We start from the raw sequence: 13,369 nt of genomic DNA, 5'->3' as shown, positions 1-13,369 counted from the left end.
GTCCCAAGCACAGGAGCTTCTATCCCCATGGAACTGTGCCATGGCCCATGGATGCCCCATGTGCCATCCTCTTCGTGTGTGGTTGTATTCACCAACCCAGAAGCTCACCACTTCTTGTTCAAGAGTTTTATGGAACTTTAATCTCTAGTTACCCCCTACCCCTTCCCCGAGGTCAGTGAGCAGGGCTGAAAGCTCCAGAGTTATACCTACTTGGTCATTCTAGTGACCAGCCCCATCCCGAGGCTCTTGAGGGGCCCCACCCTGACTCACCTCATTAGCATAAATTCACATGTGCTCTAAAAGGGCGCCTTATAAACAGCAGAAGATATTTCTATCACTCTGGAAATTCCAAGGGTTTTGGATTTGTGCCACGAACCCAGATAATGGACCAAGAAAATATTGTGCCACAGTAAATGGTTTTATGTAGACAGTAACCTTTTCACTTTGAAGATACACCACTGTCTTTGGGCTTTCAGGTTTGCTTTTGGGAAGTTAGTTGTCAATCTGATTGTCATTCCTTTTTTGTGTTCTGTCTTTCCCCTCTGACCACTTTTCTTTAATTTTGGTATCTTCAATTTAATGATAGTGTATGTAGGTGTGGATTTCTTCTTAGACTCTTCTGTGTATGTTACATATCCGTAGATGTATAACTTCCATCAGTTGTGGAAAATTCTCAAAATTCTCATATTTCAAATATTATCTTTTCCCTATACTCTGTTCAATTCCTCTAAGATTTCATGTAAGCTCCCTCCCAACCCCCCTATCATAAGCATTCTTCTCTCTCTCTCTCTCTCTCTCTTTTTTTTTTTTTTCTTACTTAACCATTCTTTTATATATGACATTTTCATTCTATGTAGATTCTGGGTAACTTCCCCAACTCTCCCCACTGGTATACCAGTTATCCAGTCTGCTGCTGAAGCCCTAGGTTAGGGGCTTTTTGTTCTATTTTCTGTTTACCGATTATAGTTTTCATTTTGTAGAAGTTTTATTGGATTCTTTTTCAACCTGACTGGTCATTTTGAAAGTCTCATAGTCTGCTCATTTTTGCCAGCCCATCTTTTACTTCTTCAATACATTTTACATATGGTTTTTGTTTTCTTTTCCATAGCTGATCATTCTAATAACTAAAGTCTTAAAAATAATTTTTGTTTCAGCTGAATCCCACTCTCATTTATCTTTGTGAACTCATATTTGGTTGAACTAAATCTGTGGGCCGCTCAGAAGCCTGCATTGGGCATGCTTTTCCCCAGACACCATTTGCATTTACTTCCACCAGGTGTTGGGATGACTTTTACTTCTTTCAAAGGTCCTCCTCATTTAAGGCTGAAGTGTTTGGTTGAGCTCCTCAGGTTTACTTTGACCCAACTAAGTGTCAAAATCGGTATTTCTCTTCAGATCAACAGCTCTGTTCATGCTTGCATGATAGTCATCAAATTCCCTGTGGATTAAAATCTTTTTAGGAAAAGGAAGGCAAAGAAGGAGAAGGGGAAGAAATCTCGAAGATTTTCTCTACGTTCTATGAACCCAGCAATGTGTTAACCACTCTGCTTTATCAGAAAACTCATTTTTTTCCTTTGTTTGGTTTTGTTTTGTTTTTGTAACTGAGAACCCTTCTGAGAATCTTCAATTTACTGAAGTATAAATCTTTAAAGTGGTTTTTATTAGCAACAAGGGAGGTATAGCTGGGAGCCAAGGTAGAAAAATAATTACCCAAGAGAAAGCTCAACTTTTTCAAAGTCATATTCAAAAGCTGTTTCTGCCGTTCACTGGAACTCAGACAGAACTTGGTCCAGTCCTTTGTTTTCTTAAGATTTTATTATTTATTTATTTTAGAAGGAGAGGGAGTATTAGCAGGGAGAGGCAGAGGAAGAGAGAGAGAATCCTAAGCAGGCTCCATGCCCAGTGTGAGGCCCGACATGGGGCTCAATCTTACAACCCTGAGCTTATGATTTGAACGGAAAACAAGAGTCAGATGTTCATCCAACTGAGCCACTCAGGCACCCGGGTTCAACCCTTTGTTTTCTGTAACCACATCTTTTGTTCTTGACACCGTTCAAATGTATCTCCTTCTTACTTAGTACCAGGGTCATATGTCTCCTTCCCTTCCTTTGTGAAGCCTGCTCTTTTGGTAAATTCATCCCCTGCCCCCAAACTTTTAAATATAGCTCCTATAAGCAAGGTAGAGGTCTCATGAATGACATTGTTGCTTTGTGAGTACCCAGATGTGTAAAGAAATGGTCATATTTGTCAATTCAACAAATACTTATGTCAGAAGTTTAAAAGCCTCCTTTCTCAGATAGTATTTTCTTTTCAGGAAGTAGTTGTCCTGGATGGACATGTGGTTGAAGGAGCTCTGGGCTGAGGCTCTGGAGGGGAAGTGAGAAGATAGATGGGAGAAACAGGGAGAGCTGGCCATGAGGGCTCACCCTCCGGATTCCTCCCTTGCCACAGCAACCCGAGGCCCCCAAAGGCCCAGCAGCAGGCTGAGATGAGTGGGAGGTGGAGCTGGATGTGAGGTGGAGTCAGTGGCACGGCCTGAAGAGGAAATGGAGAGGGCAGCAAGAGAGATGAATTGGGATAGGAGCAGGAGGAAGGGGGGCAGGAGGTTCTTGCATCTACCGGGTTGTCTTCCTGAGGTCCGTGTTCAAGTCAAGCACTTTCCACATAGGTAGTAATAACCTGTGCCATTTATTTTGTACTTTTCTAGATCAATGAACTGAGCCATGTTCAAATCCCTGTTATGTTGATGCCAGATGACTTCAAAGCCTATTCAAAGATAAAGGTGGACAATCACCTTTTTAACAAGTAAGTACAAGTACAGCCTTTTATTGGACTGACATGGCTGCCAGGAGTGTGATTTTTATGAATTTCTATAATCACATTATTTGTCAATGGGTGGGAGTAAAGTTTTGCTGATGAAGTTAATCCTGTGATAAACATAACCATCTGTCATTTTCAGAAAAGCAACAGCAGGCCCTCTTGGGTAATATCCTTTTGCCATATGGCATATTGTTCTCTATGAATATCTTATATGTTAAAAGTGATATTCTCATTACAATTTAAATGTTTGAAGCTGTAAATTGCTTGGAATTTTTAGCAGCTATGGACCTCAGCTCTTCTACAAAACTTAACCTCATGAACAGAAATGACTACTTCATAGAACAAGAAAGAAGGTCCATTAAGGTCCATTTTTATAAAACATAACTGGATGCCATGTTGGGCATTGGGGATATTTCTCCTTCATCTGAATGTCACTTTAGATGTCATTATGGAGCACCGTATGTATTAGCTGTCCACTGAGAGCAGGAGGGACAGAGAAGTATAAGAAATGGCCCTGCCCTCAGGGGGCTCACAGGCAGGTGGTTGAAACCTGACGCATATACAAATTACTATGTTTTGGTGTACAGAGTATGGCAGTAGAGGGGTGTGTGTGTGTGTGTGTGTGTGTGTGTGTGTGTATGTACATGTACACAAAGGAGGAAGCAATTCTAAATGAATGGGATGAGCCTCAAAGAAACCCCTCCCACATGAGGATCAATTACAAAATTTCTTCTTGTGGCCATTGTTCTGATATGAAGCTGATGTGTTAATTCTCTTAATACTGTTTAGAAGTTGACCTTTTGAAGGGATTTTTTTTTCTATGTGATTTTAGATTGTGGTATTTATATATAGCATAAAATAGGTCATTCAAGGAGTAGGGGATAGTGTTGCATTGCAAGCTTTAATCCGCAAGTACCTGAGGAGGAGTGTGGGGAGCATATTTGTGACTCGTTCTGCTGCCCATCCTACTCTGCCCTTCACTGTTTCCCTCTGTGTGGCCCCTTCTCCTTCCACCTCTTCTTCCTTGGGGAAGCTTTAAGGAGTGGCTTTAAGGAGTGGCTGGGATTAGAAAGGTCATACAGTCCTAGTGCCCCTAGGTGGTGAGAGATGAATATTACCAGTCTGTCCTTGTGTCTCCCAGATTTACTGTGGGTTGTAGTTGGTTCTGTGAAGCACACCCATGGCTTCTGTGGGTGGGGAGCTCCAGGCACTCGGGCTACATGTGGAACTAGATGGTGGCAGATCTAAGTCCAGCTAACATTTTGTACATCTCAACTTTATTCCACAATATGCCTGTTTCAGAGAAAACATGCCAAGCCACTTCAAGTTTAAGGAATACTGCCCGATGGTTTTCCGTAACCTGCGGGAAAGGTTTGGCATCGATGATCAGGATTTCCAGGTGAGTTGCTTTTTTGTAACCTTTGTTTCAAATGGGTTTTGGTCTGTAAAGTAGGACTTACATTTTTTTCATTGCAAGTAATTATATAATAGTAATTTTCATTTTATATAAGACACTTGCAAATGAGCTTTCTGAAATAAAAGGTTCTTTCAGTTAGGGACCTCTAATCAAAATTATTTTAGCAGATGGTAGGGAAAGAGCCACACCTTGTGCGCTGTGATGTGACATGGTCTAGTGACTGCAGAGCTGTTGTCACCAGCAGGAGGAGCCTGCCAGTCCTAGGCACAGCTTGGGGAGCTCTGTGGTCTGCTCTCGGTACCCCCCACATAAAAACGTGCACTGTTGCTTTTCTTCCCATATATGCCTGGTTCTCAAATCTGACTTTTAAAATTAGGATCATGGTGCTGTCAGAGTGCCAACGCATGGTCATTTCCCCCAAGAAAGGATCTGATGTTAGTTACTTGATTTTAATATAGCTAGTCAGATTTGTAAAAACAGCAGAAAAAAAATGTAAAAACCAAGGATTTTTCTAAAGGATATTTATTTATTTATTTATTTATTTATTTATTTATTTATTATTTGAGAGAGGGAGAGAACATGAGCAGAGGGGAGGGCCAGAGGGAGAGGGAGAAGCAGACTTCTTGCTGAGCAGGGAGCCCGATGCAGGGCTCAATCCCAGGACTTTGGGATCATAACCTGGGCCAAAGGCAGATGCTTAACCCACTGAGTCACCCAGGTACCCCCTTCTCCCCCACCCCCCAAGGATTTTTTTAAGAGCAGAAAATCAGAGTTAAGAGATACAAGGGCTTTTAAGATAGTCCATTCATTTTACTGTGAGAGCACTGACTTACTATAAATCTTTTCAAACTTAGTAATGCTTTCTTTTACTTGCCCCAAATCAGAAATCCTAACCTATCCTGCACTAAGTGACATATTGCTACCCTGACTGACCTTACAAGTTGAACACTGACACGTCTTACCCTGTATTTTCCCTTAAAGAACAGAGCCCCTAAGGCAAATTGAGCTTACCTAAAGATATGTGGACCTCCCCGCCCTGCCCTGCCCCATTACTGAGTTTCTAAGAATTTCTTGCATGCTCACTCAGGCTGACCGAAGCCTCCAAACTGCCAGGTTTTGTATAAGCAATGTTAGTCAGGCTGCCAGTGACATTCTCTCCTGTGTGGACCAAGGCTGATGGTTCCACAGAGCTGGGTTCTGAGCAGAGGCTTGGGTGTGCCTGGGAGAGGGCTGAGGAGAAGTGCTACAGGGTGGAGAGGGTGCTAAGTTTGCTTTTAAAAACTGGTGGAGGGGTCTGGGTGGTTCAGTTGTTGAGCACCTGCCTTCTGCTCAGGGCATGATCCTGGGGTCCTGGGATTGAGTCCTGCATCAGGCTCCCTGCAGGGAACCTGCTTCTCCCTCTGCCTGTGTCTCTGCCTCCCTCTCTGTGTCCCTCGTGAATAAATTTTTTAAAATCTTAAAAAACAAAAACAAAAACTGGTGGTGCCAGCACTCATGATTTGGGCCTCATGTGTAAGAGAAAGAGTTGCATTCAAACCTAGACTTGTAATTTACTGCTGAAAAAATAAGTAATCTTTAAAGAATAAATTTTGGAGTAGTAAAAAAAAAAAAAAGGTTTGTATAAAGTAAAAAGGAATGATTCTACATTATTTAGGAACTGTGTAGTACATTTCAAGAGACCATATGAAAATAAGCAGAAGGCTTTAAAGGAATGAATAGCTGAAACTTTGATGTCCTAAGAAAATCTACTCTACCTGAATCCTATGTGAAACTCATGTGTGTACCTCCCTCTGTCCCTCTCCTTTTTTTTTTTAAATCAATTACCCTTGGATTTCACAGAAACTGGCTTTTGAAGACATATGCTACAGGATCCTGTTAGGTTCCTCAATTCATTATCAAAACGGAGTTTTAAAATTTCTTCCCATAATCAGCCCTGTTAAGTAAGATCTAAAATGGACTCTTTACAGCCTGAAATCTGTACTGCAGCAGATGAAAGTAGTTTTTTAAATTTCCTAAAATGACCAGTTTAGTTGCAGAAATACCAAGACATGAGCCAGCTTTCCTTCACCTTTCCCCCCCTAAAAACTACCCTGTCACTTGATATTTAAATACGTGCAAATTGCTGAGTTCAAACTTTAAAGACAAATCAGGCAAGTAGAGGATGATTCACGTAAGTAATTGGCAAGCCACCTAAGCTCTTAGCAGGAGAGATCAGTGTAGAGAGCCGGTGTGAGTATAATTAATCATTTGAATGCCACTCCTTTCCTCAGCCGTGCCCGGTTCTAGTGGCATTTAAATTGTTGCTTTCTCTTTGGTAACTGTATTTCTATTAAAAAAAAAACCAAAAAACAAAAAAACCCTGGGTGTTTAGAGTAACTTTAGTAAACCAGAGATATATGCTAATTTTTCTCCCCAGTTGCACATTCCTTTCCCAAAATCTCTACCTTTTAGGAAATTTTCAGTCGGGGCAGGCCCCTGAGTTTAAACTGCAGATGATATTGTAAATGTGGGGCTCCACTCCCCACTTTGTTGGCCACTTGGTTTGGAAAACTGGAGGAAATATGCCAGCTCTGGCTCTGAGTTTGTACCTTGAGGGCTGTTGGGCATTGACAGGGTAAAGGCTGAGGTGCTGTGGTCCCAGGAGGGTTCTGGGAAGGACCTGTGAAGCCCAGCAGTGGACATAGGCCAGGACTGGAGGGGCTGTCACCCCAGCTGCTTGGCTCATCAACTCATCACTGCCAAGACATTGCATTTATCATGGCCAGAACAAGAAATACATATCCATTGACATACGTAGTACCAAATTAAATACTCTTTCTCAATCTGATTTGAAAAGTGAGACCTGCAACCTGGGCTGTGATCATCTTTTGATGGCACCAGATTGCTAGAGGGGAACCAGGCCTCACACTGCTTTGCCTTGCCTTGATCTATTTATTTTTCTGAAGTGCTTGCTTATTGGACGAGTGGCTTTAAATCAATGTGATAAGGAGGTCTGCTGTCTGGATCATTTAGTATTCAGACCTTCACATTAAATCAAAGGGATGAATGGTGTCAACCTGCCTTATGTGTGGGAATACCTTTTTGTTGCACCTGAAAAAAGTCAGTGTTGATGAATCTGATAAAAATGAACGTAGTAATTAGCCTACCTAATTGACCTCTATCAGAAAACTTAAACTTCTTGAAAAGAATTGAAGAGCATTCCTACTGTAAACATTTGTATTTCTCCCCTGGTTTTGGTTTCTTGAATGTCCTTTAAAAATAAAACTTTTTTTTTTCTCACTGTTAAAGACAAGTTCAAACAATGGTTTGAGAATATTCATCATTAATAAGAGTATCACTTAATATTTGTATATGTATATGTATATGTGTATATATATATATATATATATATATATATATATATATACACATAAACCTCTGTGTAGGTGCATATGTTTATGTCTGCTGCTTCCAGATTCAGAACTTTCTCCAATTTATTAGTGTGTCTTAAAATTATTTCATTGGTTTCTAAGAGGCTCAGTGTTGAATTATGTTCTTCCCATCGTTGTTGGGCCAATGTTACTTCCCTTTCCCATACTTTTAAGATAAGACATCTTTCAAGATGAATGCACCCATGGAGACCTCCACTATTATTTGCACTGTGGTGCTGTTTCTGCCACCGCTGCCACCCAAATCTCTGGTCCCCCTTCAGTGCATGATTTCATGCACAGTTACCACTCCGTGTGTGTTTATTTGTACCTACTGCATGTCAGCTCTATGCAAGACATTATAGGGGATGAGGAAGGAAGGAAAGAGGGAAGGAATTCCTTTGCGTTTGTTTTAACTATTCCATATCAGATTCTATATTAGATGCTAATGAGATTTACAGAAACCCAGACATCTTGATTTTGAATGTTCTCCAAGAAAATCTGCACCCCTCTTTCCAGTCTCTCAGAGAGAGACCTCTTACAACAGGCCCAGGAGGCCCAAGGGAGGCTCCACTTCAAGTTTCTGAGCTGCAGGAGAGGATTGCCCACCAGAAACCAAAAAGTTCTGCAAGCTGGAGATGATGTAGTTAAACCTCAACACACCACGTAATTGAAACCGAGTCCTGTTGTTCTTTGTGGGGGATAATACCCGGTTTACTTTTCCCCTACCGCGTCTCCTGAATTAGAATCCCTCATTATTTGCATTTGATGCATCTTCTTTGTATTTGTAACAGAGAAGTCTAATTTTAAAATAATTAATTTTAAAAGCTAACATTTTAAACTTTTGATGTTCTAGTTCTAAGTTTAAAACTAAACTTTTAAATTGTTAAGACCAGGGTATACAGAACCTTGTTGGGCTGGGGTGGGGGGGGTGATGAGAAATCACCAGTACCTGTAGAATACAGAGCCTATCACCATGTTTTCAAATGTAGATTGCCCAAATACCATTTAAGCTGTCTGAGGGCAGGAACGGAGTCTGGCATGTCCACCACAGGGCAGGCCCAGAGTTTAGCATCAGCCTGGCTCTGGGCAGGCACTTAGGAGATATCTGTGGCAGGAAAGGATGCAGAGCTGGGGCGGGGGGGAAGCCAGCCTTCCGGGCCAAAGCATGGTGGCCCTAGAGCTCAGGAAACACGAAGCAACTGGATGGTGTTGGGGCTGTAAAACTAAAGATGGGAAACCGGCCTGCAGACTTTCCCCTGGATACTTCAGCCCTAGAGCAGCTCTGTGGATTTTGCACAGGCGAATGATGTGATGACAAGTGGATTTTCTAAAGATACCTGAGGTGGTTGTGTACAGAATGCATGAAGGAGATAATGCGGCTACGAGGCTCTGAACTATCCCAGCGAGTGAAGAGGGATAAATCAGGGCCCTCGGCACTGACAGGGTCAAACAGAGAGCAGCTCCCCGAGGTGGGGGGAAGAGAAACCTGACAGGAATGAAGGTGTTAGAGCTGGAGTGGCTGGGAGTGTAGGAGGGCCAGTCACTCACTGGAGGGAGGCTTGGGAAAGGGTGAGGAGAGAGAGGAAGATGCAGTTGAGTTTTCAGCCTTTTGAAGGTGGAGGCCATCTTGCTAGGCATGGTGCAGTGAGGCAGCTTAGGTGGTGCTCAGGGTCAGGAGCCCAGGCCCAGACGTGGGAGAGGTTGGCTTCTGGGTGCTTGTCTCTCAACAGGCCTACTTGTACTGTCATCACCTGAATTTGCTTGCTCCTTGAATCATTTAAGCTCTTTCTTTCCTCTGTAACTGTTGTGTCTCTTGAGCCCACTCATTCGCAGCTTCTCCTTACTCTCGCTGGCCTTACTGGTAAGCCTTCGTGGGCCTCACAGTGCATAGCAGACAGAAACTCCACCTGGGCCGAAAACCAAAGGAGCTCTTCTCACATTGGACAGTGCCCTGACAGACTTTCAGGAGAGCTCCTTCACAGCCTAGCAGCAGCATCAGATTTTTTTTTCCCTGTGCTTTTTCTGCTCCTTACAAGTTGAATCAGTGACTGTCCCCACCACAGATTGTCCCCACCTAAGAACTCAGGCTTCCTGTTTGCCTTCGTTTCCCCCCACTGAACCCACTTTGGGTTATGACCCATGACTTCCAACCAAGAACTGAACAGTTGTCCCTGCCACAGGGAGTTTCTGTCCAGGTTAGATGTTGTGTTTGCTTAGTGTGATCCTCAGACACGGGACTCCGGTATTTTAATGTCAGTCAAGTACCAACCTGAGATTTTTTTTTTTTTTCCAACCTGAGATTTTTAAAGGAGATCTTGTGGTGCTCTGTGAAGTTCCCACAACTCTGCCTCTTTCTCTGGTCATTGCCATTCGTTTTTGTGTTCTTCTTGCCTCCGTCGTTTCATTATTGATAAGTGTTAAATTGCAGTGTGTCTTGCTCCTCCTTTTAATGAAAGCCACTCTACACCTGGGATCACAGCCTAGACTTTCTTTGAAATTCCCGAAAAGCTTAACACACAGCTTTGAACACAGTGGGCATTTAATAAATCCTTCATGATGATGTTCAAGTTAGCATGTTGGTCTTTACCTCTCTGACAAGGTCAGAGGACCATCTGTGTTCTCTCAGATACGTCAAATGAAACTGAGAAAGCAGCCTTGTCTGGGCAGTTGCTCCTGGCTCCCGGCCTTGTGATTTGAGGCATGTAATCATAATCCTGATTTGTCAGCAGGGAGCGTTCAGCTTCCAGGTTTCAATCCCATGAAACAGGTAGCATGGATTAGGAGCAAGAACATTTCCTGGGAGCAAGGAGGCTGGTGTGAATCTTGGATTTTCAGGGAGTGATGCTGTGGCTGCATCCAGCCGCTTCTTCCTGGTGTGTCTTAATTTTCTCATCTATGAAATGAGGGAGAAGGACATGATCTTTGTGGCAACCCTCCCAGCTGCCAACGCTCTGAATCTGTTATTAAGTCATCTTGAGTAAATGACAGTCACTGAGGTGCTCGTGTGCAATGTCGACATGTTCCCTTTGTAAGGTGGTGGCTTTTATACACTGGAGCATGGCCTAACTGATATTAAGTGGCCTTTCTGCTGATTAAAAATAAAAACTTTGCGTACATGATTTTTCACAGAAATACAAACCCATATCAAAATGGGGAAAAATCCACGAAGGTGTAGACTCTGGGAATTAAGTGTTCAAAATGCTTGGGTATTGAGAAATGCACTGGGGACCGTAATGGTTACTAAATCATGACATTTTCAGGAGAGACATAGAAGATCAGTGGTAAGAATGAGCTAATTAAATTGACCTTTACATTTCCTCCACCCTTCTGGAGGCCCCACTAATCCCAGACCTCCCACTGCGGAAATAAACATCTTCAGTGTAGACTTTCAGAGGAGTGGGGAGGAAGGATGGCACCATTAATCCCTTTCTTAAGGGAAATGACAGTAAATTTCCAATTAGAAGAGTCAGAAGGCCACTGAAGAGTGAGTTTCATCTCTCATTATCTTCCTTTATTTCCTGCCAAGGGCTGACATGACACAGAGCTTCAAACACTGCTATTGAGTTTTGGGACAGGATGTTGTAAGATCAGTCACGTGTTTGCCTGTGCAAGACGGAAGCGGTAAAAATAAGTCCACTTACCAAGAGGCAAGAGAATCAAGCAAAAATGGACTCAGTTGTCATCTCGCTACCTGTCCTACATCTAATAGGTCTGCCCTAGAACTTCAGTTTTTGCCAGAGAGTTCGGCTTTTCCCCCAACTCCCCTGGGAGCATCCCTAAGAATCAAGATTTGCTGGCTATAAATGTGTCCACCGCACTGGACCGAGTACAGTGTACGTATGATGGTCCCTCACTCGCCCAGAGACAGCCCAGGATCTATAGCGAGCAAGTCGGTCACCTTCGGGACTTGCAAGAAGAAAGTTTGGCCCTGTCACAGATGCCCGTGCACTGTAGGAGTGTGTTTATATGAACTGTCCACAATAGGCAAATCTATAAGGCGGTGGATCGTGGTTTCCTGCTTGGAGGGTGGGGGTCAGAACGGGAGTGACTGCTAATGGGTAAGGGTTTCTTTTCAAGGTGATAACCATGTTCTCAAATTCATTGTGGTGACGGTTAATTTTGTCTACTAAAAACCATTAAACTGCACACTTTAAAGAGGTGAATTATCTGGTATGTGAGTTACAGCTCAGTAAAGCCATTAAGGAAGAAGAATGCGGCTTAAGAGTAGTTTGTATTCGATAGGTGATTTTAATTTTCCTCCACCACTGACTGGAGCTCCCTTTTTCTCGAGGGTAGGGCAGTGCGATAACAGTGTTTCCATTTAGAACAAGTGAATTTGAGGCATCAGATCGTTTATAATGTGAAACTAGCAAATGTACAGAAGAACGAGGTGGCTAATGAATACAGCGTGTATGTTGCAGTTAGTTTACATTTGTGATTAGATATCACCCCTAAATTAACAGCAAATCATTGTCCATCTCCTACTTCTCTGCAAACTAATAGCAGTAACTATTACTGAATACTAATTAGTAGAGCAAGAAGGAAACCTAGAGACGTTAAGTCCAACTTTCTTTGCCAATAGTCAGGTAACAGAGCGAGGGGAGCTGGGAGGGCTCGTTCCCTTGACTTCTGACTCGCTCTGTTTCTGCCGTACATGCTGAGATCTGAAGCCTATGAATAAATTTGTGGGCAGTGGAGGTAACAAGACACTGTATCAGTGTCTATTAATCCATATTTTAAATGTTCAGTTGAATCTTTTAAAGCTCTGCATTGAACGGGATTGTGGACTTCGAGGTAACTCAGCGTGTCATCCAGATTACTCCCCACACTGTCAGTTCCAAGGTTGCTTTTGCAAACCTCCATCTCTCTCCTCGAGCCCTCATCTTTACCTGGCATCTGCTTGCTACCTTTATTCTTGCTTCTCCCTTGAGGTAGCAGAGGTCTGTGAAGTGAGCTCCCCTGACTTTCCCTCCCCTGTGCCTTCAAATCCGTGGACGTCTTCAGCCTGCTTTCCTCCTCTCCTCAGGAAGGAGTCACCCACCTCTCCCAGCTGCCTTCCCCTGTGCTTTCCATCTCTCTCTCTCTCTCTCTCTCTCTCTTTCTCTCTCTCTCTCTCTGTCTTTTAAAGATTTATTTATTTGAGAGAGTGAGTGAGCAGGGAGGAGGGGGCAGAGGGAGATGGAGAAAGAGAATCTTAAGCAGACTCTGCTGCACCTGGAGCCCAACGTGGGGCTCAAACTCACGACTCTGATATCATGACCTGAGCCGAAACCAAGAGTCCAATCAGTCCTCAGTCAACTGGGCCACCCAGATGCCCCACTTTCTATTTCTTTAGAGACCTGTCCCGTCCCTTTATCCCCTTTAATGGAGATAAGTGGGAACTGAGGACAGGAGGAAGACCTTGTGGGTTGGGAATTTTTTTTACCTCAGAGTTCTTTATAAAATGTTGTAAATTCGAAAAAAAAAAAAAAATGTTGTAAATTCGTTTGTAAAAATATAAGTGGTTGTTAAGGAGGGCTGTAGGAAATAACCTGCAAAGGTAAATGGACAGCGGGAGGCTCTCAATTTTTCCGAGGTACAAACCAGAGGCTTGGCCAGGGTGGGGATAAGAGTAATCCAGGACAAATTGGAAGAAGATTATCTCTGAGTCCTTCTTCATTTTTAGCTTCTCAGTCTGCAGAATCATCTGTCAATATTGATCTGCACTTGTAAAGATCTTCCA

General features: G+C 42.9%; 1 protein-coding gene across 1 annotated transcript in view; it reads left to right on the top strand.

Moving 5' to 3' along the window:
* PIP4K2A (phosphatidylinositol-5-phosphate 4-kinase type 2 alpha) overlaps positions 1 to 13,369 on the top strand; it is a 179,164-nt gene that overhangs the window by 109,490 nt on the left and 56,305 nt on the right. The window contains exons 2-3 of the mRNA XM_041765645.1: positions 2,708 to 2,805; positions 4,123 to 4,219. Coding sequence (XP_041621579.1) covers positions 2,708 to 2,805; positions 4,123 to 4,219 — 195 coding nt within the window. The remainder of the gene's footprint in view (positions 1 to 2,707; positions 2,806 to 4,122; positions 4,220 to 13,369) is intronic.

This window comes from Vulpes lagopus, chromosome 8 (assembly GCF_018345385.1).
Source record: "Vulpes lagopus strain Blue_001 chromosome 8, ASM1834538v1, whole genome shotgun sequence".
In the NCBI taxonomy this organism is placed as follows: domain Eukaryota; kingdom Metazoa; phylum Chordata; class Mammalia; order Carnivora; family Canidae; genus Vulpes; species Vulpes lagopus.
This window is presented reverse-complemented; position numbering and strand designations above follow the sequence as displayed.